Source organism: Diceros bicornis, chromosome 24 (genome assembly GCF_020826845.1).
Source record: "Diceros bicornis minor isolate mBicDic1 chromosome 24, mDicBic1.mat.cur, whole genome shotgun sequence".
NCBI lineage: Eukaryota > Metazoa > Chordata > Mammalia > Perissodactyla > Rhinocerotidae > Diceros > Diceros bicornis.
This window is the reverse complement of record NC_080763.1, coordinates 38,286,676-38,312,941: the sequence shown is the minus strand read 5'-3', so window position 1 is coordinate 38,312,941 and position 26,266 is coordinate 38,286,676. Positions and strand designations below refer to the sequence as shown.

The window sequence follows — 26,266 nt, the reverse complement described above, 5'->3', positions numbered from 1 at the left end:
GCTCTCACCATGGCCGATATCAAGCGATTGATGGTTTAACAACCACCCTGCAAATTCCTGAACCTTTAACAATAGGCCTTTGCGAGCCTACCAGCTGCAGCACACCACCGGAATTTTAAGGCTGTCCTCTACCTCAAATGTTCCCCTAGCACTGGCGTCCCCTCTGTACCATCTCAATGCGGTAGTGGTATCTGTTTGCAGACCTCTAATGACAGGGTGCTCACTACTCACTGGGCAACCCATTCCGAGAAGCAATTCTCAATTTCTATTGAGATGAAATCTGTTCCTCTGAAGTTTTTCCTCTTGTTGCTTTTTCTACACTTTATAGGGCCATGGGGACAACCCACCCCGCCCCACAGAGCCCTTCAACTATGTAAAGACGGCTTATACATCTCCTCTCCCTACCCCCAGGGTCATCTCTTGTCCAGGTTGGCCAGCCCCAGGTAACATTTATCAGTTCTTTCCCTGGGGCTGACACTGAGCTGGGCATTTTACACATAGCGTCTCCACAAATTTGCATGCCGAGTGGATTGTTTTTTAATAACTTTTTAAAGGGTACAATTCAACGGTTTTTAGCAGAATCACAGAATTATGCAGCTATCACCACAATCAACTTTAGGACATTTCCCCAGCCCAACAAGGAATCCCGTACTCATTAGAAGTTATTCCCACTTCCTCCCAACACCCCAGATGGTGGCAACCACTAACCTACTTTCTGTCTTTATAGATTTGCCTTCTGGATATTTCTTAGATGGAATCATACAATATGTGGTCTTTAAGTTCGGTTTCTTTCACTTGGCATAATATTTTCAAGGTTCATCCATGTGGTCACAGCTCACAGAATGTGTCAGTACTTCACTTCTTTTTATTGCCAAATAATATTCCATCGTACACACACACCACATTACTTTTCTATGGATGGACATTTGGGTTCTTCCCACTTTTTGGCCATTATGAATAATGCTGCTAATATTCATGGACAAGTGTTTGTATGGGCATTGTTTTCAATTGTCCTGGGTATACACCTAGAAACGGAATTGCTGGGTCATATGGTAACTCTGTAATTAGCATTTTGAGGCAGGCTGTTTTCCAAAATGGCTACACCAATTTACATTCCCACCAGGAGTGGACAAGGGTCTAATTTCTCTACAGTCTCATCAACACTTATTATTATCTCTATTATTATAGCCATCAAGTGGGTATGAAGTGGTATCTCATTGTGGTTTTGATTTGCATTTCTCTGATGTATAATTATGTTAAGTACCTTTAATTATTGACCATTTATATATACTCCCAGGAAAAATGTTTATTCAGATCCTTTGCCTCTTTTAGAATTAAGCTGTCTTTTTATTATTGAGTTGTAAGTTCTTTATATATTCTGGATAGAAGTCCCTTATGAGATGTACAATTTGCAAATATTTTCTCCTATTTATGGATCGTTTTTTCATTTTCTTGGTGAAAAGGTGAGGGTGTCCTTTGAAACACAAAAGTTTTAATTTTGGTGAAGGCCAATTTACCTATTTTCTTTTCTGTTGCTAGTACTTTTGGTGTCATATCTAACAAACCATTACCTAATCCAAAATCATGAAGATTTTGTTTTCTTCTAAGAGTTTTATAGTTTTACCTCTTACACTTAGGTCTTTGTTCCATTTTAATTAATTTTTGTGTATGGTGTGAGGTAGGGGTCCAACCTCCTTCTTTTGCTTTTGGATATTCTGTTGTCCCAGCACCACCCGTTGAATAGACTATTCTTTCCCCATTGAATTTTCTTGGCTCCCTTTTTGAAAATCAATTGACTGTAAATCATGGAGTGGTTTTGAACCCCCTCATCACACTGTTTTTATCCTTCTGAGTATGCTGAGTATTCTTCTGTCTTTGTACCTCTGAAATGCAGAGTCTCAAACAGGGAAATGATTCCCCAGATGTGCCTGGAGCAGCTCAGACAGGAGCATGACCATCACCTCCCTCAATCTAGATACTCTACTCCTATTAATGCGACCTAAGACAGCATCAGCTTTTTTTGCAGCTACATACACACTCTTGGGAAACTGTGGGAAATTTTTTTGGATTCTGAGGTTGGGATCACATTGTGGAAATGAAGGGCAATAACAAGAGTTTATGAGATGAGTAGTGACAGGACAAATGCTGCATTTATCAGGAGAATGGGTATGATATAAAGGAAATGGCACTGAGCTCTGACTCAGGAGACCATGGTCTGGTTCTGTTGTCCACTCTGTGACCTTGGGCAGCTCACTTCCCCTCTCTGTGTTCGTCAGCCTTTTCAGTAAAATGAGAAGGTTGGACTAGATCTGGGATGGCAAGCAGGTTGGATTTCCACGTGAATCAACCCCAGTCGATTGGCAGCAGCTGCCTGGACTGTTATGCTGCAGGCTCGGCAGAGAAAGAATGCTGGCATCCACTAGTGATGTCTGCCACGGGCTCCGTGTTGGAGAGCCACAGCAGCTGGGTTATGCATTTACTGAGCATGGATTAGACCAAGGACGAAGCTTCCCTCCAGCACTGTGAATTCCATGATTCCGTGTCTCAGCTGACCCTTGGCCAGGTGCCACCTGAAGGCTTCTCTTTCCAGCCAGGCTGGCTCTGCCCCAGCAGACGGCCCGAGAGGAGGCAGGCCGCCAGGCCAGCTTCTCTGTGGCTCCCTCTCTGCCAGATGCTTCTTCCTGGACGTGTGGAGGCTGAGCCACAGCAGCTGCCTGGTTCCACCTCTGGCCCAGCCTCTGGTGGACACAGGACCAAAAACCCAGCTCCGGGCTGACCATGGAGGTCACGTGGAGATGGACGAGAAGCAGCCGGTTTCAGAATCAGCACCTCTCACACGTACGACGTGCAAACTCTTGGCAAACACCTCCAGCCCAGCTCCACAGGCCAGATAACTGCACGGGGCCCTGGCGGGCTCCCACAGACGCCTGCGGCCCCAAGGACAGTGCCTGGAGAATCCTGCTGTGAGCAAGTTCCCTGGGTTTCTCCTCTCCCAGAAACCAGAAGGCCGTCCACGACAGGCGGGGGGCAGAGTGCAGCTCAGGGCCTGGCCCTGGGTGGGTGAGCCCCGGGAACCCGCGACGGGCTCTGGGGGCCCCTGCCCACAGCCTCTCGGAGGGGAAGTCAGCTTGAGCAGGTCTTCCGGACCCCGGAAGTGCTGAGAACAGGTCAGGCTGTCTCGGTTCGCACGTCACCACCCACATCAAGGGGTCTAGCGGGTCAAAGGCCTTCAAACTTTCCACACCTGTGTGTGCTCGGGCCTTCTGCCTCTTGGTGTGTGTCAGGCAATGCCCAGAGCCCAGCCCTGCCTTCCAGGCTGCCTGCCGGGTGCTCTGCTGTCCCCTAGGAGTTCCGCCTGCCCAGACTGAGCCCCACTGAGGCCCTGGTGGATCCCACGGGCTGAGGCCCTTCTGGTGGCTGCTCCCACCATGCCAGGTCTGCCCCCAGCCCCTATTTTTCAGACGCTCTGATTGCTGGCTCACAGCTTCCTCTGCCGGGCCTCCTGCTCTGGCCCCTCTGTGCTCTTGAGATCCTTGGATGCCCACAGCCTCCTGGGAACCTGGGCTGAGTTCCTCCACCCTCCCTCTGTAACCATCTCTGGCTCACAGGTCCCAGCCCCTTTCTTTATCCCAGCCAGCCCCTTGAGCCCAGCCTAACCTGACTCAGCCTGCCCATCCTGCTGACTCCTCCTCCCCCAACACCAGTCCTGGCTAGGACTGTCCACTCCCATCGGGACCCAGCTCATAGATGACGGCCCCAATCTGTCCCCACTGCTGTGTGCAATTAGGCCCTGAGTGATGGCGAGGGCTGGGTGGACCTGGGCTCAGGAACCAGACAGCCTGGGTTACAATCCCAGCTTGGTGGCCTTGACAAGTGACTAAACCTCTCTTTGCCTCACTTTCTTTATACTTAAAATGGGGAAAAAAGTATTGCTCCCTTACGGGATTGCTGTTCAGGAGAGTGCCCGGCATACAGCAAACATTCCATGATGTTATTATCATCCATTCATTCAGCCAAGAAGTATTTACTGAGCATCTACTATGGACCAGACACCATTCTAGACTCATCATAGTAATACTAACAATAATAGTCATACACAGTGAAAGAGCTGCTGACATTTCCCTCGCCCCCCACCCCTAAATCCTAAGAAACTTCACTGAACACGGAGATGGTTCCTGGAGAAGACAGGGTTTGGGGACCAATTTCCTGGCTGGGACTGAAGCTGGAGGCAGCAGGGACACAAGAACCCAGGTCACCATGGGCAATGGGCAGGCCCGTGCATATCTGTGACATGTGTGTGTTGAGATGAGCTGAGGCCATCTCTGCAAGGAGACAGGGAAGAGGGACAAGTGGTGTCCCCCGGGGAGGGGGGACTGGGAGGCTGACGGACAGGGGTGGGAGGGGAACACTTCACTGTACACACTTTTGTGCCTTTGAAGCAGAACCATGTGACTATATCATCTATTCAAAATATCATTAAAACAATTTGTAACTTTAAAAAAGAAAAGTTCTCCTGGAGGGGATTTCAGATGTGGAACTGAGCTGGGTTCTGCACAAGCAGATCTAGAGAATTCTGCTTTCTTGTTTTGGCTAAGATTGCACATTGCAGGTCATTTCTCTTTCAGAATCTATCTCAAAGAGATATTTTAAACAGGCGAATAAAGCTTAATGGACAAAGATGTTCACTTCAACGTGACTTACTTACAGTCGTCCCAAACTGGAAACAATCAAACGGTGAACAATACCGCTTGTCACGTGCCTGTCTCCTCCCCTCCCCTAACTCTGTATTCCAGTGTAGGTCACATCTACTGCTGTGTGCCCCGGACCAGCACACAATAGGTGTTCAATAAAATTTTTTTAAGGGTTGAGTGGTTAAGGAAATATTAGTACTATGAATTGGCAACATTCAACCATTTTTGACCTACAAAGAAAGCAATTTTAGATAGTCAATCTAATACAAACACTGGAATAATATTTCTGTAAAGATACAGTTGCACATGTGCAAAATGACACATGGACAGAGATATTCATTGGGGCATTGTCTGTAATGGGGAAAAGACTGGAAACAATCTAAGTGTCCATCATAAAGGAACGAGGTAAATAAACAGATACTATGCAACTATAAATATTATGCAACTGTAAAAAAAAAAAAAAAAAAGAATGAGGAAGCTCTTTGTGTACTGACATGGAAAGGTTTCCAGGATGTGTGGTTACACGACAAAAGCAAAGTACAGAACGGTATGTATAGGGTGCTCCTTTGTTGGGAAAAAAAGAATGATTATTTGTATTTGCATAACGCAACTCTGCAAGAAGACACAAGAAACTAACAACTAATAACTAATAATCTAGGGGTGGGAACTGACACGAGGGACAAAGGAGGGAAGATTTTTTCACTGTACGACTTTTTTAAAAATATATTTTTATTTTGAATCCTGTGAATGTATTACCTACTCAAAAATAAATTAATAATGTTTCTAGAGGTTTCTGTGTGCCAGGCATTGCTTTACATATATTAACTAAGTTAATCCTTTCAAACAATGCTCTAAGACAACTCTGGTTATCACTCCCGTTTTACAGAGGGGGAAACAGACGCAGAGAAATTAAGCAACTCACTGAGGCTGTGGAATTAGTAAGTGGCAGCGCTGGGACTCGAACCCTGGCAGTCTCTGAGTCTACAGTCCATGTTCTTAACCACTCTGCCAAATCCCTGCAGACGCCTGCTTACGATGTAAGATTCAACATTATAAACATACAATCTAAGAATAAAGAGACAGAAGGGTAGATCTTGTCCATTGGAGTGGAAGACTTAATACTGTCAAGGTATGAATTCTGTACAAACTGATCTAAAGCATCAGTGCAATCCCAGTTAGAGCTCCAAAGGTCTTCTGTAAAAAGGCACACGGAGATGCAAAGGGCCACGAATATCCAAGACACACTTGAAGAAGGAGTAGGACCTGGTCTCCTGGATATCAAGACTTACTATAGAGCTACAGTGATTAAGATGGTGTGGTATTGGTGCAGCGACAGCCACGTAGATCTGTGGACTAGAATCGTCCAGAAACAACCCACACGTACAGTCACTTGACTTATGTAGGGCCACAGCAGAACGTTGAGGAAAGGACAGTCTCTGCAACAAAATGTGCTGAGACAACGGGATATCCACGTGGGAATAAAGAAATTTGAGCCCTTCTTCACAGCGTTTACAAAAAAATCAGTTCCAGGAAGACTCTGTCCTGACCCAAACGTGGAAAGCAAAACAAAAACGTTTCGAGAAGAAAATAAAGAATATCTTCATAATCTGGTGGCAGAGAGAGACCTCTTAAACAGTACACACACACACCCCAACCTTAAATAAATTGGTAAATTTCACTGCATTAAAATGAAGACTTTCTGTTCATTGAGACACCATGAAGAGAGCCTTGAGTGGGAGAAGATATTTGTAACACACATAACCAACGAAGACTCCTACACATCGATAAGGAAAAGACAAGACAAATAGAAACACATAGAAAAATGGGCAGGAGGCTTGAACTGGCCCTTCACACCGAGGATACCCAAAAGGCCAACAAGCATATGAAAAGATTCTCACCAGCATGAGGAAGGAGGGAGTCTGGAATGAAAACTACAGGAGCCCATGAAAATGGCTATGTGAAGACCCAGACCACCGAAGGTCGGGGAGGACGCAGAGGAGCCAGAACGTTCCTGCTCTGCCGGTGGAGTGTCAGATGGTCCAACAGTGGTTGTTGGACATTATGTGTCCGACATTATGTGATGGCTTTCGCCCTCTTGACACTTTTCTGTACATTCCAAAGTTTTACACTGAGTGTGTATTATTATGAAAATCAGAAAATAGTAAGTGAAAATTTCATGGGAAACAATAAAAACAGAAGACTAGATGCTTAGGAGCGAGTCTTCCCGGAAGATCGCTTTGCTCGTGTGGGTCTCTGCCGCACGTACAATATAGTGGAATGCGCAGGGATGTGAAAAGACCACCGTAGCCCCTGCTGGCTGCACCTCAGCCATCCCGACAAACCAAGGGAAAGGGTCTCTGTCCCTGGGGAACAAAGCTGTTCCAACCCTCCCCTTACCTGCGACCTTTTACCTTCTTTGAGCCTCAGTCTCCTCAACTGGAAAAAAATGGGAAATACCATTCTCATACCCATAGGGCCAAGTAGCTGGGCAGATCGGATGGGATTGTGTTAGAGGAAAGGTGGAGACCCAGACACATGTAAAGATATAAAACAGGTCCAGAAAAACCAAATTGATTCCAAAAATTATTTTTCAGCTGGCCGGGTTTTCCCAGTTAAGGGTCTAGCCAGTGCCGTTCTAAAGAACTGTGTGGGATGATGGACATATCCTGTATCTGCACCATCCAGTGTGGTCACCGTTAGCCACACGTGACTATGGAGCACGTGTGATATGGCTGGTGCCACTGTAACTGCATTTTAATTAATTTAATTTGTAAAACAGCTTCTTGTAGCTAGTGTCTACCATACTGGATAACGCAGGTCTAGACTTGTCTATTATTTAAATCTTTTTAGTGTGTGTGAATTCATGTACTCCATGTGAGATTTGTTTTTCATGACAAAGAAAGAAAAATGAAATAAGATAAAAAGGAAAACTACATGCATGTCGAGTGTTATTACCATCAGTCATTGCCCTCTTTGGAAAGTTCTTTCCGGAAGGAAATTCTGCTCCTGGTCATTTGTCCAGTGTTTAGGGGCCCCTCTCTCTGGAGCTGCCCCACAGCTGGCTGCAGGTCAAGGCTCCTTCTCAGGTCTGGCTTTTGCACAGGAACCCCAGCCCTGCCCTCCTGGGGCTTGTCCCTACAGAGCTCCCGGAGTCCTTGCCCACTTTCCTTCTGCTGCCTTCTCCCCGCCAGGGAGGGACCAGGCTGGGAAAACAGGAGCAAGAAGACTTGGGACTCAGACGGCTCCGGGGAGGCACAACCTTTGTCCCTGCAGGCCCCTCTCCCTCCAGGAGCACCCACGACACATGGCGGCCCACGCGGCCCACTGTGACCCCGGCCTCTGGCCCTGCCTGCTGCTGACTCAGCGGTTCCCCGTCTTCTGGGGCTGAGGCAGGGAAAAGGGAAGGAGACCAGAGTCCTCCTGTCCTCCACCTGACACGGGCGGAGGAGGGCAAGGCGGGCAAGAGTGGGGAGCAGCAGCCCCAGGGTGGACAGGACTCCTCCCAAAAGGGGAGTCAAGGGGCCTCCTTGCCCTCACTCAGGCCCCCCTGCTGGATCTCTGCTGGGATTTCTCTCTTCTCTCTTCTCTGGAGCTTAACAATAGCTCAATAAATGGTCACGGTGGCCATTGTTCATCCTGGACAGCTCCGAGCAGTGCAGAAAGTACCCTGCCCTAGAAAGGGAGCTGGGTCTATTCCAGCCTCTGCTGTGTGTCCTTGGGCAAGCCTCCCTGCCTCTCTGGGCCTCCGGTCTCTCAGCAGTAAAGTAGTGAAAGGATACTCAGCCTCTCTACCTCAGGGGGTTGCTGGGAGGCTGAAACATGACCACAGGCTGTGAACACCCATTTCTAAACGGGAGGTGGGGCCAGGCGCAGAGCCGGCCCAGGGCTCGGGGCGAATGCAAGGTTAATTCCCGACAGCAGCCCTCCCACCGGCATGGGCAGAGCGGCAGGGACGCAGGCGCTGACACCAGGCCCAGACCTGCCCTTGCAGGAAACTATTGCAGCGTCACATTCGCTCCACCCCTGGTGACACTGAGTCACCCTGCAACCCACCTAGCAGTTGTTGTGACCACATTTCCTCTAGTGGGGGATAAGAGCGTCATGTGCACAGCCTGGGCTGACTGGGCCGGAGGCCTCGGCAGCTGCCAACTCGGGGGCCAGGCCCACCTCCCAACACAGCGGGCGCCCCACCCCCTGCCTGAAGTCCCACCCTTGGGGTTGCATCCCTGTTAGGCTTTGTTCCCGGTCACCATCTGTGCCCCCCGCCCTGTCAGACTTCATGGTGCAACACTCCCTCGTGCCTCAGCGTAAGGGAAGTCACTGGGGCTGAGCTTTCAAGAGCAGGGGGCTGAGGATGCCGAGGACACTGGCTCACTCACTTTGGGGGCCACAGGGGTGGGGAGACAGTAAGGAGCTGTAAGGAGCATCCTGAGGCACGAGAGGCCCACTCCATCCTGCCCAGGTTAAAATGTCTCCCAGGGACAAGGTTACAGGGTGGGACTTGGCCAGCGGATGACAAGGGAGAGACTGCCGGGTGGGGCCGGGCGCACTATTCTGCCCCTCTCAGGTTCTTCACCTGGTCCATCCATACAGGGCCAACTTGGGAAGGGGTCCCCCCCTAAGGAGGCCACCCTTCAGCGGGGCTCAGGAGGCTGGGGAGTTTCCAGCAGCATGTTCCCGGGATGCAGGCATATCTGGATGCAGGGGAGGCAGCAGGGCCCCCGAACCTTGGGATGCAACACAGGGTTGCAGCGAGTTCGGGGGCTGAGGACAGAGGCTCTGGACCTGGACAAACCTGCATTCAGGTCCTGGCTCTGCCACTGATCGCTGACAGCTTAGAGTCACTTGCTGTGCCTCAGTTTCCTCACCTGTAAACTGGGCACTGTACTCCAGCCTCCCAGGGCTGTGACAATTAACTAGGAAAAAGCTCTTAGCAAAGGGGCCTGAAGTAAACCTTCAGGACACAATCGCTGTAATTATTAGTGTCAAATGTCTGAGTGCCAAGAATCCCTGCTTTTTACTCGCCTTGATGAATACCCTGCTCCCTACACAGACTCTTCTGTTAGAATCACAGAACATGAAATATGAGCAGTGACCACTCTCCTTCTTGGAAATTGTCCTTTCAAGCCTTGAATTTCACTGGAGGGGACAGAGCCCGGAGCCCGGAGGGATGGCGCGCATCCCAAGGATGGTGCATTTTAAAGAAAAACCATATACAAGATGGGCACTTCTTAACCCAGAGGCATAAACTGCTGATAGGGGAAGTGCGGACAGTGCAAGGAGAGCTCTGGGGCCAATTTATCTGAACAATGTGGAGGCAGTCTGTTCTCATTATGTGCAGTTGTCACAGTCTAAAAGTCGCCGTGAACGCTGAGCCAGCAAACACTGAACCGTTGCTTCTGGGGGAGACATGGAGGTCGGCTCCTGTGAGCCTTGCGTCCCATTTGCCAGCTGATCAATACATCACCTTACTGTTACTCTTGATTCATTAATATTGAACTCACGGCCAACAGCACTTAACTCATGCCTGAACGAAGCTGATCTAACACACACATTTTCTCCATAAGGCACATCCCAGCCTTCCTGCACTTAGGAACACTAGACAGCCCCTCAGCACTGTGGTCGGGGGACATTTTTTTTTTTTGGTGAGGAAGACTGGCCCTGAGCTAACATCCGTTGCCAATCTTCCTCTTTTTGCTGAGGAAGATTGGCCCTGGGCTAACGTCCGCGCCCATTTTCCTCTATTTTATATATGGGATGCCTGCCACAGCATGGCATGATAAGTGGTGCGTATGTCCACGCCCGGATCTGAACCTGCAAACCCCGGACCTCCAAAGTGGAGCGCATGAACTTAACCACTACGCCACCGGGCCAGCCTGCTTGGGGGACATTTTAAACTGCAAAATCATCAAGAAAAAGCATAAAAAGACCAAAACTGTGGCACTAAATAGACCGTGACGAGGACACTTGTCTGGAGTACGACAGCTGAGACAAGAAGGCAGGGTGTCACCTCGTGCTGTCCCAGGTGGACGTGCACGTCGAAGATCCAAAAGCTTTCATCACTCTGCTCATGTCTGCAAATGGCTTTGAAAGCAGCACAAATATCGATTTGGGGTTACAAATAGATTTTAGCAAGCAGCGAATCTTCGAATATGGAATCTGTGAAAAATGAACGTCGACTGTAAGTGTCCCTTTGTTGGGCTGGCACCAATTGTGGCCCACCAGGGATGTCAACCCTGGTCTTACAGTGGGGCTCTCCATTAGACCCTGGGAGCTGCTGTGCCATCTGAGCTCAGACCTGCCACACCTTCCCCTGAGGAACCCAGGCTGGGCATCAGCTCACCACTGACCACCCGTGCAGCTGCTGAGGCTGCTGGACCGTCACCTCTGCTCAGAGGCAGAGGATATAGTTGGGAGGAAAAAGGAGGCTACTATCTGTGGCAGCTGCAGGGGAGCCTCTGCCAGCCCCAAAGCCTGGGGATGTCCCGAGAGCCACTCACTTGGGCCTCGCCCCACCGTGTCATAAGAAGGTCATGCAGTCGTAAGTCTTTATGAAGAGCCTACAGTGTGGGGGCTGCCCTGCCATACCCTGCTTCACACAGAGCCCAGCACACAGTGGGGCTCTGCACCTCCACGCTGCGTGAATGGAAGAAGCGATGATCAGAGAGGGCAAGGAGCCAGCTCAAGGTCTCACAGCAAGTCAGGGCAGTCCTCCGACGAGGCCCAGATAAGGATGCTGTCCACAGCCCCACAGGCCACAAGAGAGACACCACTAACTGGCTCACTGCCAAAGGGGCGAGTGGCGTGGACAACAGGGTGTGGGGTTGGGACCTTTTGGAAGCCCACGGACCATGGTTCCTATTTCTTGAACACCTACTATGTGTCAGCCTCTGTTCAAGCTCCTTACGTGTATTAACTCACGTAATACAACAGCTCTGTGAATTCGGAACAATTAGTACCCCCATTTTACAGGTGAAGAAACTGAGGCAGGGAGTAGAATGTGAACCCTGACAGTTTGCTCCAGCGCCCGCACCCCTAACCATCATGCTATACTGTTCCACCTCTCAGTGTCCACGTGTCCAGCCAGCCACACTGAGCACAACAGCCATCCTCCCCTGGGGAGGCGGAGGGCGGCCTCCTTGCTGCCATGGCACACATCAATCTACCCCCTGGTCCTGTCCCCTGGGCCTCCTAGGTCCACTCCAATGGGCCCACCTCTCCCCATCCCGCTGCCCAGACCGTGGTCCAGGCCACCTCACTGCTCGCCCAGACTCCTGCAGTAGCCTCCTGCCGATCTCCCCACCTGCTGCTACCCCCACCCCACTGCCGATCTCCCCACCTGCTGCTACCCCCCACCCCACGCCCTTCCACACACAGCAGTGCAAGCCAGCCCATGTGGTTCCCTACACAAAACCCATACCCGAGAGGCAAATGTTTCCAGTGGCTTTATTTGTAATCGCCAAAAACTGGAAAGAACCCAAAAGGTCCGCAGTGGGTTCATGGATAAACAAACAACGATACATCATACAATGAAACACTCTCAGCCACAAAAAGGAACAGACCACCGAGATGCACGGCAGGACGGATCTGCAGCGTGAAAGGAGCCAGATGTAAGGCAGCCTTTGTGTGACATTCTCGAAAATGCAAAGCGTAGGGACAGAGAAGAAATGAGTGATGGGCCGGGGTTGGGGGCGGGGGAGGGGCTGACTACAAAAGAGACAGGGGAATTCTGGAGGGGGACGGAACTGTTCTCTATCTTAATTGTGGTGGTGGTTACAGGACTGTCTACATTTGCCAAAATGTGTAGAAACGTACACTAAAAAGGGTGAATTTTACTCTATGTCATTTTAGCTTGTTATGGGTTGAATTGTGGCCCCTCAAAAGATACGTTGAAGTCCTAACCACTAGTCCCTCAGAATGTGACCTTATTTGGAAATAGGGTCGTTGCAGACATAATGAGTTCAGATGAGGTCATTAGGGTGGGCCCTGATCCAACATGACTGGTGTCCTTCCAAGAAGAGGAGAAACAAAGAGACACACAGGAGAAGACGGCCGTGTGACAACGGAGGCAGAGATTGGAGTGATGCAGTACAAGCCAAGGGTCTCCAAGGATCGCCCAGGGCCACCAGAAGCCAGGAAGAGGCAAGAAAGATTCTCCCCAGAGTCTCAGAGGGAGCGCGGCCCTGCTACCGCCTTGATTTTGGACTTCTGGCCTCCAGAACTGTGAGAGAATAAATTTCTGTTGTCTTAAGCCTCCTAGTTTGTGCTTTGTTACAGTGGCGCCAGGAAATCAATACATAGCTGAGTTTTAAAAGTGGGGGAACAAACCTGTCCCGCTCCCCACGGCCTTCAGGATACACCCAGGAGCCTGCTGTCTGGGTCCCTCTCCTGCACATCCCGCCCTCTGTCCACATGGACAGCAAAAGTCAGGACGCTGCGCCTGCAGCACCCGCCCCTCAGCTGTGCCAGCGCAGCCCACAGCCACGTTTACTGGGGAGACCAGCCATCACTTAGCTTGGCTCTCGCCTCCCCAGGAAAGCTCTCCCAGGTGCCCCCTCAGCCGGCCGGGGACCCTAGCCTCTGACCATCCTGCATCCTGCAGGCACAGCATTGCACACCCCCACAGGACCGAGGGTCCTTGGGACAAGGATGAGTCGTTGGGTCATCGCTGGACCAGCACCGTGCAGGCGGGAAAGGGGCTCCAGGACCCCGTGCTGGATGGAGTCAAAGGGCTGGGGAGGGGTCTGGAGGCATTGGCAGCCCTCCTACACTGTGCCCAGCTGGGCCCTGGCCCGGTAGAGGTAGAGCCAGGGCCAGGCCAGGTGTGTCTGGTTTCTCCAGCCACAGTCTCCGCTCTTAGGGCCTCCCACCCAGAGCTGACCTCGCCGGCTCATCCAGTCCCCCCTCACTCTACAGCTCAGGCGTTCACAGCCCACAGCCCCCTCCACAAGCTGCAGGCTCCCCAGCGGGCCCCTTCCCTTCTACTAGAGGCCTTCTATCCTGGTCAACCCCTCCTCACCTCTCTCCTTGGCATTCACTTGCCTTATATTCATTAGACAAACATTTTCCAGCCCTGTGCTAGACACTCTCCCATCCCTTATAGTTCTTGCCCAGCACGAGTGTTCTCTGAGTCGAGCACTCTGTGCCCAGCAAAGTGCTGATCTGACGATGACACCCCACCAGGAGGGGTCGTGCTCTCTGCGCCCGGGGGCTTACAGCCTAGCGGGGCCACAGACAGAGAAGACACCACAACAAGCATGAGGAGCAAGGCTTTGAGGGCCTGATGGGTCTTCTGCTGGCCAGGGTCCCTGATATCCTCTGTGCCTTTTGGTAAATTACAAAAAGGTGTTCCTTGCTTCCGGTGGATGCAGGCTACCCCCTTACCCCACCCCCCCCACACCTGACATCGCACCCGGCTTGGCAAGAGAATGCAGTTTCAGCCCCCACTTGTTTCTCTCTCGGTCAGGTGCCTTTGTGCAGTGAACAACCTGCACAACTATATACAACAGCCCTGGGGTCTTGACAGCCTGGAAGACTTTTTGTAGGAGGGGGAGGTGGGGCATGTGTGCTTAGTCCCAGAGGCTGGAAAGAGCTGGCACTTTCCAGAGGCTGGAGCCACTGAAGGCTGATGTGGCTCTCCCCGCCCCCGTCTCCAGGGCTTCATGCAAAGGAATGGCCCAGGCGCCTGCACAGAGCCTTGGAAAGAGCCTGGGTCCAGCTGTGAGACCTCAGGGCCACCACTTCCCCTCTCTGAGTCACAGACTCATCTGGAAGCAGGCGCTGGATTAGGGGTCTCCAGAGCGACACTGAGCTCTGACGCCTGACCACACTGGGGCCAGAGATGCGGCTGCCTCGGCCTGTGAAAGAAGACCCCTGACTGTCTTTCAAAGCACTACAAGGGGCACCTGCCCGGCCTTCCATAACAGCCCACCCCGCTCAATCCCAGGCCACGCAGGGGCTTCTCAGACGTAGCCCTGAGGGCCCCCCATGCCCAGGGGCGATGCTGGGCTGCAGAGGGCAGCTCAGAGCAGGCTCTTACAGCCTTCAAAGGAGCCTGCGCTGTCCCTGGAAAGGCGAAGCCAAGCCCCAGCCATTTCAGGACGAACCTTCTCCAAGGTCAGGCAGAGCGGTGAGGTGACCGTTCCAGACCCCCCGTGGCCAGCAGTCAGCACAGACCCAGCCTGGCCCCCAGCAAGGGCTCAGTAAAGAGATGAATGAGTGAACGGTGGCAGCCAACGAGGACACAGACACTGTTCAGCTAGGGCCCTGGCCTCTCCAGTGCCCGGGTGGTGGTGGACCCAGTCTCAGGGCTGCAGAACGTCAGCACAGGGAGGGCTGACCTAGGAGAGCTCTCCACCCAAAGGACAGATGAGGAGACTGAGGCTGAGGGCAGAGACAGGGCTGCCTTTCTCAGCGATATCTAACCCTGTCCAAGCACAGAATTTGGGAGGCAGAACTCAAGCCAGAATAATTCATCTGAAGCTTCTGGTGAAATCTAAAACTCACAAACACCCAATATGAAAAAAATGTTCACAATCTAGTGCTTGAAATAAGAGCCTTGGTCAACACAAAACTATCTTTCCTCTCTCCTCCCTTTCCTCCTCTCACCTCTACTAGGAAATCAAGACTTGCAGGTAGCCCTGCAAAGCAGCTTTAGTATTTCTGGCATATAATCTGGTGCTATGTCACAAGAGATAAAACTTTTTGTGTTAGGTAGGATTAAGTTTGTCTGTGACAGAAAATCTAAGATAACAGTGATTTAAATAAGGTAGATATGTATTCCTCTCTCATATAAAAGTCTGGGTAAGTAGTCTAGGGCTGGGATGATGCTCCAACATGTCTGAGACCCTTACTATATTGTAACCCCACCTTGCATAGCTTCCATTCTCAAGTTCACCTCAGAGTCCAAGATGGCCACTTCAACTCTAGCCATCACGTCTGCATTCCAGCCAAGAGGAAAGAGGAAAGGAAAGAAAGGCATGCCCCTTCTCTTTAAGGACATCTCCAAGCAAACTGCATTCCCTACTTATACTTCACCGTCTTGAACTTAATCATAAGGCCACAGCTAGCTGCAAGGAAATTCAGAAGTGTTCAGCTAAAATTTATACCCAAATAAAATTCAGGGGCCAATCAACAGGCTCTGCCTCACCCTTGAACTCAAATACTCCAGGATGGTGAAAGATTTCAAGGAAATGGTCCCTAAATCCTAGACCCACAGAAGTTTTCAGAAGCTTCATTTAAAACAAAGGAGACTTGGAAAGAAGTTGACACATGTCTATGCCAACTCCAACCATTAAAACGATCATAATATGATGAGGCGACCAAAGACGGTAGGGGGGTAACATACATCCACAGCACAGCGTGTAGAAATGCGTATATGAAATAACACTTGAGGAAAAAAGAGGAACAGAGATTAACATATACACACAGATCAAAACTGCACACACGAAGATCGAAATTTAGTAAATATGCACTTGGACTGGGTGCAGCCTCCAAGAGATGAAAGCGCTTGATGCTTTAAATTTCACTGCTTTTGTGTATCTGTATGTGAACATTTTTAGGTATATAATAACTTTTTTTTTTGGAAAATGAACAGTACACACTGACTCACACACACACACACATACACACATCCCATATACATACAGATAACAGCCCCCAACTGGTTTCACGGCCCAAGTAGCTCAGAACATCCTCTCCTGTAACCATGACAACAACCCTGCGAGGCAGGGATCCTCGCTCCACTTGGCAGAGGAGGAAGAGGACGGTGTCCTGGCAGTGGCTTGCCCAGGGTTGCCCAGCTACCAAGTGGCAGAGCAGACCCGTGGTCTTCACCATCATGGTGAAATCCAACTGTTGCACCCATAGCCAAGTGGGCCCCAACTCCCCTTCCCGGCCCATCGCACACAGAACCCTTCCTCCCTGTCCCCAAACCAGGCTCTTCGGGGATCCCACGCACAGCTTTTTTCCTATCTGGGATATCCTTCTCTGCATATGCCCGATTTCAGCTGTTAAAATCCTACTCATCCTTCAAGACTCAATCCAGATGCCACGTCTGCCAGGGAGTCCTTCCTGCTCACCACAGCCAAATGTAATAGAGCCTTGGTACCTTTTTATATAGAGCCTTGTACTTTAATTATGTGCATATTTCTCTTATTTTCCCTGGTAGATAAACTGGAAACTGCTAGATGTTCAACAAATGTCTGGTAAACGGATGGATGGATGGATGGAAGGATGGATGGAAGGAAGGAAGGAAGGATGGATGGATGGATGGATGGGTGGATCGATCGATGAGGATGACATTTGTTGAGAAAAGAATCCTTGAATATATTTTAGATGGATGCTTTGTCAAAAACGTCAAGATCAGAAAGAAACAAGCACAAGAAATGCTGTTATCAGGTGCCACTGGTAGAGGGCTAAGTCTTGGCTGTGAATTGCAATATCCCTAGAGAGATTTACAGTGTCAGTCTCTGACACTGACTGAGATTAAGGAAGCTGGGGACATGGAGGTTGGGGAAAGAGGTCTCCGCTGAATTCCTTCTTGACAGCTTGCTCCTTTAGCCAGAGATCATCAGACTGTGAATTTCAGATGCAAAGCCCTTTATTTCTTTGGTCCCTGGAGGTGGGTGAGGAAGCACACTCACTGACCCAGGGAACAACGGAGCCCTGGGAAAGCCGTGCGGGAGGGGAAGGCTTCTCCGCCACCGTTGTGGGCCCCTCTCCTTCTTCTGTGCTTTCCCTCGCCATCCCCCGTCTCCTCTTTCTGTCTTCAGAAAACAGGCTCTCTCATCAGCCCTGACACCTTGTACTGAGTGTCAGTCAAGGAGCTGGGGTGGTAGCTGGCATTTGAAGTCCCGTCTCGTAACTAGGGAATAAAACCTTCCTGGCTTTGGCAAGATCCCAGAGTCAGTGATGAAATGGCGGCCACCTTCACGGGGGGACGTGTTCCATAGGAGAGCTCTTCTAGGGCAGCCCTCACTGACAGGCTCAGAGGTCCCCACCCTGGCCTCTCTCTCCTGGACTCCTTACCTCCCCTGGACTCCAGCTTGTGGGTGGAGCCAGGTCCTGGAGGAACTCTCACTCTGCCTGGTTCCAGGACCAGGACGCAGGGAGGCCTTGCCCTTGCCTGCGCTGTTACCCCATAGGATGTGGCCTGAGCGTGCGCTGCTGCTGCACATACGGTGGTGGTGGCGACAGGCCTTGACCACAACCGCTCCCCCGGCCGTGTCTTCTAAAAGGGAACTGACAATTTGTAGCAGGCCTGTTCGTTCTTTCAAATATGTACAGATTGGGGTAGGGGCACCCCCAGAATTATGGGCAGGATGGGGGCAGGGGGCTCTGCTGCCCCTTTCGAAGCTCCTGACGCGAGAGCTGTTTCAGCCACCAGGGCGGCCTCCTCCAAGCCCCACCCCTGTGGAGGGGAGCAGTGCCTGCGGCCGCATGAGGACCTGACTAGCAGGTGGAAAGAGCCAGAGGCGGCAGCCATGATGGTGGCTTCTAGATTCATCTATCAAAGGCCCGGGGCAGACAGTCACAGAGGTATGGAGTCAGTATGGCCCTCCCTGCCACCCTGGGGACACCCAGGCTGAGGGAGGGGCTCCTCTGTACCCACCCACCAGCTTTCTTCTCCCTCAAGGCCACGCGGGCAGGGGGGAAGGGACTGTAACACTGTGTGTGTGTGTGTGCATGCGCGTGTGTGCATGTGCGTGCGTGCATGCGTGTGTGTGTGTGTGTGTGTGTGTGTGTGTGTGTGAGATGGGGGAGGCACACAGCGTCATCGGCCGCCCCCACCTGCACAGGGATGGGCTATCTCAGGGCAGCACTGGGCGTGCCTGGCAGGGAGTTCCTGCCCTCAGCTCGGGCGCCTGCCTGACCCCACCCTTCCCTTAGACCTCGTCCTTCTCAAACCCTGACGGGGCAGCCTGCCCAGCCAGGACCCCCGCAACATGAGCCCGCCTGCGATCTCCCAGCATCTCCACAGCTCCCACCCCAAATGGCCAGAGCAGGCACCACCTGACGGATCGTCACCCTCAGAGAGGCCACTCCAACGCAACCTTCCCAACTCGCCGGCCACTCAGCAAGCTCCACCAGGAAGCCAGGGGCCTTTCCCCAAAGTGGGCTCCCAAAACCGGTGCACTTTTCTCTAAACTAGATTTTCAAAAATAAAGCCACAGCACTGAAAAAACATTTCCTTCCAGGCGCTCAGTCAGGGTGATAACCCAGAAGTCTTCTTCCTGGGTCTTTGTTTCTTATTAAAGTGTACATGTATGTTCTAGACTGTTCCACAGGCTGCCCTGCCAGCCATCAGAAGGAACAAGGGCTGCCTCATCTGGATGCCCTGAGCCCCGGTGTTGCTCTAGGACACCAGCTTCTGTGGCCTGATGGCCACAACCTGGGGGAACGTGAATGTCAGAGCAAGCAGGGACCTTAGAGATCACCGAGTTCATTTCTCAGATGGGGAAACTGAGGCCCAGGGAGAGAAAGGGGCTTGCTTCCTAGAGCACAGGCCCAAATCCCCAGAAGGCACGGGACCCTAGAGAGAGCCTCTCGCCCTACTGATGTCCCACAGCATGCAAGACCCCGAGCACCTTCCAGTCAGCCAACGACGAGACAATTAGGCTGACTCTGATTGCCAAGTGTGGCAGGGACGGGAGTGAGATAAGGGGGGCACAAACGGATAAATCCCACCAAAGCAAACAGAGCAGCGTTTCTCAGACTTTCCCTCAGCAGCCTTTTATTTTGCCAAAAACACATTAAAAACTAACAACCACCATCAATTTACCAAATCATTTCATAAAAGAAAACAGGCTTAATACGGCAAAAAGACCTAATCTCAGAATAAAAGACAGTTCTGCCCAAGAAAAGATGGTTTGGCAACCTCGGCTGATACGTGCATCATATACACACACACACAACACAACACAACACCCTCATTTTCCTAGTTTCTCAGTGGACCACAGACCTGCATTTGGGATTTCCCCAGAACCTCTACACCCAGCTAACTCCGTTCTTCTGGCTGAGGATGCAGCGTCTGTTTGTGATCCAGAGCTGGCGTCCCCTTCTCCCAGCCTCTCCCCCCAGCGAAGTGAGGGGTGCACAGCTGGGGAGGATCAAATGAAGGGAGGGGGGCTACCCAGGGTCCCTACTCAATTCCCTGAGTGGCCAGCCGCCCTCCTCGTTCCCAACTGCGGGAGGGGTGTGGTGGCCTCAGGGGGTCACCATCTGCTGCAGAAGGGGAGTTGGGGTCCTCACCTCCCAGTCCTGGGCCCCTTCACCAGGCCCCACCATGAGGTCTGGGCCACCCTGCAACTAGTTCCAGAAGTTCAGGTGCTTCAGGACACAAAAGAGAAGGCTGCGGGGCGATTTTTAGAATCCCATTCAGTATATCATCATCCTTAGCATTTACTGAACGCCAACTGTGCGCACAACAGAAAGATATGCATGAAAAGATCCCTTTTATTCAGAAGTTTATAATCTAAGTAGGAAGACACGATATTAAATGGGTTTTGGCTTCTCTAAAACTGCTGGCAAATAAGTCGTTCATGCACAAAGTTTTTTGAGTATTCAAAAAGGAGAAATCTCTGTGAGCTGGTGTGGATGGAAGGCTTCCTGGAGGAGGTGGCAGCATCCCAGCCAGAAGGATCTTCGTGGGTAAAGGCGGGAGGGTATGGGCAGTTCTGCATGTCGGGGAGGTCAGAAAAAGTGAAGCTGTGCGTTGGCTTCATGCAGGACTGGAATGGGGCATGGAGGACGGGGGGTCCTTGAGGGGTCTTCTCCATAGGAGATTGTGGTGCCTAAGGATGATTAGGGGGCTGTGCTTTCCCCACTCGGCCTGAGAGACCCCAACAGTGGCTGGAGCGGCTGTCTTCTGTCTCTCTTACAAGGACCACACCACCAAGAGGGCTCATTTGTGAGGTGGGGGATGGAGGGGAGATCAACAGTTTAGAAAAGTCATTGAAGTTGTGATTTTCATCTTTAGCTCCAGTCTTAAAGGAAACACTCATGTTTTGGACACCCCCGGGGCGTAGGATAAACAGCAGCTTCAGGGGAATAGTTGTATGAACCTAAAGTTCTGGAGTTGGCCATCAGAGCAGCACTAACCCTCTCGAAGCCGACTTGCCAAGAACAAGATGACTCCTGGCCCCTCGCTCCCTTCTACAGGTGTCTCCCTCAAGGGGGGCAGACAGCTGGGGGTACACAGGAAGTCTGGGTCTTTTCTGGGTCACTTCCTCACGTTGGGGCTCTTTCTGGGCACATGGGGGCCCCAAACGCCTAGAGTAACCGGACCTGAGGATGGACACCCCTGTGGGTAGCCCCCTTCACTCTCCTCCCTTTTCCCTCAATCTCTCCCCGGCCAGAACTTGCCTTCTGGGGTCCCTCAAACACCGATATCTGATAACCAAGGGGTAGACGCCCCCCTCGGAGCCCCTACATTTCCCCACCTCTGGGCCTTTGCTCCGGCTCCCCCCCCCCCGCCCCCCCACATTGCTGCCGACCTGGTTCTGCTCATGTGTCACTGCCTGGATGACACCAACTGAGGGGAGCACTCTCACTCCCGGGAGGACCTCGCCGTGACAGCTGGAATTTGCGCGGGGCTCGGAAGGACGGAGTTTGCGGTTGGCTGTCACCCGTTCTTCCCTTCCCTCTGCTCGCCCCGTGGATGCGAGGCGCCGCGGGCCAGCTCAGCCTCCTGTCTGTACAGTGGAGCTCCAGGGAGGCCTGAGAGGGCAGTGAGGGGCAGGGTGGGCCCCCCTTCAAATATCACACCTATTCCTGCTTGGTTTCCGTTTCTATGTCCTGATCGCCTGAATTAAAATGCAGGTGTCCTCGCAGTGTTTTAAGCTTTTGACACTTGCCGCCTCTGTGAAGATCACTAAACAGGGACGCAGGCCTAGAACAGGGCCTCAAATGGAAGGGGAGAGGGGAGGAGGGCCCCAGGGACCAAAGTGCTGAGCCCCCGATCCCAAGCAGACCCCACGCCCACACCCCTGCACTCCCACCTGCTTTCGGGGTGGTGGTGGGGGGGAGTGGGAGGGTGGGGGGATGGGGGGGGGCCCTGGGGCTTCTCAGGGCCCGGAAGGGTGGGCCTGAGCTGGCGAGGTAAGCCTTTGCTCCCTGTGGGCCAGAGTCTCCTTTAAGGTCTGGAAGGGGGTGGGTCTCCCAGCTGAGCGCCAGCCAGGACCACCTGGGAGCATTAGCCCCTGAAAGCAAGGAAGCCCCGGTCAGCAGGCAGAGCCTGGAGCTGGGACGGAGAATTCATCACAGCCCCTGCTCCGGGTGGGCCCCGCCCTGGAGAGCCCCTTGACTTGGAGCCTGGAGTGGTTGAGAGCTCCTCTCAGGGGGTCAGCAAGACCCTGCATTACGTCTGGCATGAGGCAGAAAGCCAGGGCTCCCCAAACCCCGGGGCCTTGCCCCGGCAGCCCCTTGCAGGCCCAAGGCTCAGGAGACCTGAGTTTTGGCCCCGCTCCACCTCTAGCTCCCCTGCCTTGTGTAAGGCATTTCCTATTTCTGGGTCTCAGTTTCCTTGTTGTTAAATTAGGGGATTGGATTAGGTCTGCTATGGCCACATTTTTTCCAAGAGTGGAATCCTTTTTGAAATAAAATCTTGAGCCAACCCTCAATTTATCAAACACACGAAAGTGTGGGCTCTGAGCTCACACGCCCTCAGTGCTCCTGCCACACGGTTCGGCATCTGGCCCCTCGGCAGTCACAGCTCCACCAGACTCAGCCTCTCTCCCTCCCACCTCACTTCCAATCCCTCAGCAATGCCTGTGGCTCTACTCACGTCTCCACTGCCCACCCCATCCTGGCCACCAGCCCTCTCTCCTGGCCACCACAGGGGCCTCCCTGCAGATCTCCCTGTTTCTGCTTCTGGTCCTCCTACAGTCTGTCCTCAATGCCGCCCCAATCCAAATAAGGTCACCCCCTGTGCAACACTCCACCGACCCTCACCGTGGTCCCCTGGTTCACTCAGAGCGCTCTCCGAAGCCTTTACCCCATGCTACCAGCCTCCTGCTGTCCTGTCTCCCACACTCCCCTCCAGCCTCCCAGGCCTCACATTCCGTTCAGGTCAACCACATGCCCCCAGGGACTTGCCTCACCCTCCCCTCTTCCTTCAGGCCTCCTCTAAACGCCACCTCCTTGGAGTGGCCTTCCCTGACCACCTGCTCCAGAACCATCCCTCCGGGTTCCCCACAGCCCTTACTTACCCTGACTTTCTGTCTATTCTCCTGGGAACGTCAGCTGCCAGGGGGCAGGGGCTTGGTTTAAGGCTGGGCCCCCGCTCCCACCTAATGCAGACGCTATTTGTCTATTCAACAGACCTTGAATGGATGGCAGAGTCCTGAACAGAGAGAGAAAAAGTGTCTGCAACCAGGATCCTGGGCAGCCTGTCTGCATTTTCTTTCTCCCCAGCAGGCGCGTTCAACAAGAAGTAGACAGAGCTTGCTTGCCAAGATCCTCACACTCCTATTCCAGGGGGCCGACACCCAAGGGGCCACATCCTGGGGAGTGAGAGTGGGAGGCATTCCTCTGGCTGTCTGACATCCATCTCCTGCCAGTGAGCAGGAGGGGGCTTCGGGAAGCCGGGTGGAAAGATGAGCTCAGCTGAGGACTCGGGACCAAGCCCTCAGTGAGTGGTCATAGACGATGGTTCCTCCTCATCTTTGGGCACTGTAATCAGGTGGCTGTGCAGCCCAGGGAAGAGGGGGTGCAGAGGGTGCACCTGAGAACTGCCTTCTTGTACTGGAGAGTCAAGAAGCATTGGGCTGCCAAGGGGATGTCAGTCTCAGATGGTGGAAGTTAGGGAGGCAGATGGCAACTCAAGTTCAGGAATTCCTTTCTTAGGGATCTGCCTCTCAGAAGGGCTGCCACAGTGGTGGCAAGCTCTCTGTCACTGGAGGTATGCAAGGAATGTTTCAGGAATGTTGAAGGGATTCCTGTACTGGTGCAAGGTTAAATGAGATACTATCTAAGAACCCTTCCAACCCCAAAGGTCCTCTTAAATAAAGGGATGCTTTTAGCAACAAACCAATATTCATCCAATGCTTAGGGTGTGCCAGGCACTGTTCTACGCAAGCCAGAGCCGATGCATTAACCCTTAGCTGCCTGTGGGCAGCTACTTAAATGCTAACTCATCCAGTCCTCATAACAACCCTGTGAAGTAGGTGTTATTTTTACCCCCAATTTACAGATGAGGCAAAGGTCAGGTCTCTGCTCCAAAGGTAAACAGCTGGCAAACAGAGGGGTTACACTCAACAAATAATAATAGCAGTAATAATAACTATTAAAAGTTTACTCTACAGGCCAATGTACAAAACTCTTTTTCTGCATTATCTCATTTAACCCTCAAAACAACTGTAAGGGGTAGTTACTATTACTTATCTTCATTTTATAGATAAGCAAACTGAGGCACAGAACGGTTAAATAACTGGCCCAGTAATGAACAAAGAACAGCAAGAGGAAGTGAGGAAGGCCAGGTCATCTCTGGATGAAAAATGGGAAGTTGGAGAGGTCAGGACCCTGGCCCCTCACTCCCACCCCTCCCTGGCAAATTCCACCTAGCTCCACCCCTTAATGCAATACTGGGCGTGGTAGATCCTTGCCCCTGGGGAGGCCCCTTCCCCAACAGAATTTCCAGTTCCTCCCACCGGATGGCATTTTTCTTTCCAGAGGTCCCTTCCAAGGGAAAGCATCCAGGCAGAATTTCCGGGCTGGGGAGGCCAGGGCAGAGGGGGGAGGAAGGAGGCATTCAGATCTAGAGGAGATGAAGGGCCCCTCCAGGCTACCCTTCCCAGCAGAGTGGGAGCCGGTCACCTCCAGCTGCCCCCCAATCCCGACAGCACAAGATCAACCCAACTTGATCTTGTTTTACAGAGCAGAGAACTGGGGCCCTGGGAACTGTGGTCACGGAGGGAGGCTAGGCCAGACAGCAGCTGGGTGTTCATCGCAGAAGTAGGCCCGGGACTTTTAAACCAAAAAGCCAGGAATGGCTCCCCGGGGGCGCCCACCAACTTTGGCATCCAGAAAGATTCTAAGAGTCTTTCCCAGGAATCTGCCTCCGAACTGGAGCCTCCTCAACTCCCTGAAGCTTCTCGGGACGCCCGCTGGGCTGGGCTGGGCTGGGCTGGGCTGGGCTGGGCTGGGCTGGGCTGGGCTGGGCGAGGGAACCTTCTCCGCGGAGCGAAGCCAGAGCAACGTCCAGAAGCCCGAGGTTGCGAGATGGGGGTGGGGGACGTGATACTTGACACTAGAGACCCCTCTCGAAAGCCAGTTCCCAAACCGGTCAGGCTTCACGCACTCCAAGCTGTGCCTTCTCCCCGGGGCTCCCGCAAACCCGTGCGCCCTGGACCCTCCCCAAGCGCCAGGCTTGCAAAGGCCGGTCCGTAGGTCACCGTTCCCGGACCCGCCAGAGGGGCGGGGGAGGGGATCCCGGTGGGTCTTCGGTCTAGGCGGTCTGGTCAGCCGTTGGGTCGCGGGCGCCTGAAGTTACGGGGATCCCGGTGCCCCGCCCCAAGCCCGGCCAGGCGCCAGCGCCCGAGGACGCGCGCGGGGACGCAGGCGGAGCGGCGGGTGCGGGCGGCTGGCTGGGCCCGGACCGCGCGTGATTGCATCTAAAGTTCAGGCGGACAAGAGCCTCTGGAGGGAGCCGTGTCCACACAGTCCCTCAGCCCCGGCTCTGACAGGTAGAGACGCCCTTCTTGCACCCGCCCGCCTAGCCTCCGAACGTGCCGCCAGTTTTCCAGGGAGCGACGTCTGGGCTTAAAAGTCTAGCCAAGTCTCCGGGTCCTGCAGAGTCACCAGGGCCGCCCCCTCCCGCGCGGAGCCGGGGGTCCGGCCTTGGCCGTAGCCGTGGGTTCCGTCTCAGCCCGACACCCCCAGGTCCCGCGGCCGGGGCTCCTCCGGGAGCTCCGAGCCCTCTCGGGGGCGGGGAGGTGGAGCGGGGCGGCCAGGACGCGGGCCGAGGGGCCCGGGGGCACCGAGGGAGGAGGGCGCGCCCGCCCCGGACTTACCCCGCGGGGTCGCCGCACGCGGGCGCCCCGGCCTGTCGGATCATGCCGCCGGCAGCTCGGGCACGGGGATCGGAGCGGCTCAGGCGCGGGGCGGCGCGGGCCGCGGTGGCCCGGGCGCCGGCATGGCCCTGGCGCTGGCCCTCGGGAAGGGCCCGGGCGGCCGCCGCCAGCCCCGCGCCGAGTGGGGAACCGCCGGCGCCGCCGCTGCGCTCGGAGCGCTCGCTCCCTTCCACTTCCTGTATCGGGCGAGCGGGGCTTTCAGGAAGAGGCTGGCCCTGGTGGTCAAGGGGTTCTCGTCAAGAGCCTGGCGGCGGCGGCTCGTGGCCCGGAGCCCCCCTGGGGCTCACGGAAGCCGGCGGCCGCGCCCCCGGGGCCGAGCCTGGCGGCGGGCGGTGTCCGGCCGTGCGCCGGTGCGGGCGCCCCACCGCGGGTGCTGCCTCGCGGGCTGGGGCGGCGGCCCGGGCGGCCCCCGGAGACCCGGGAGGGAAACTTAGAGGAACGTCTCCAACTTGGCCAAGAGTCGCGTGGGAAGGAAGGCGCTTCCCGCTGCTGCCCGCCCCGGCC

At 53.4% G+C, this 26,266-nt stretch overlaps 1 protein-coding gene across 1 annotated transcript in view; it reads right to left on the bottom strand.

The window, feature by feature from the left end:
* RIN3 (Ras and Rab interactor 3) overlaps positions 1-25,993 on the bottom strand; it is a 125,222-nt gene extending 99,229 nt beyond the window's left edge. Inside the window, exon 1 of the mRNA XM_058567577.1 lies at positions 25,703-25,993. Within this exon, the coding sequence (XP_058423560.1) occupies positions 25,703-25,746 (44 nt within the window). The 5' untranslated portion in view covers positions 25,747-25,993. The remainder of the gene's footprint in view (positions 1-25,702) is intronic.
* Between the last annotated feature and the right edge of the window lie 273 nt (positions 25,994-26,266).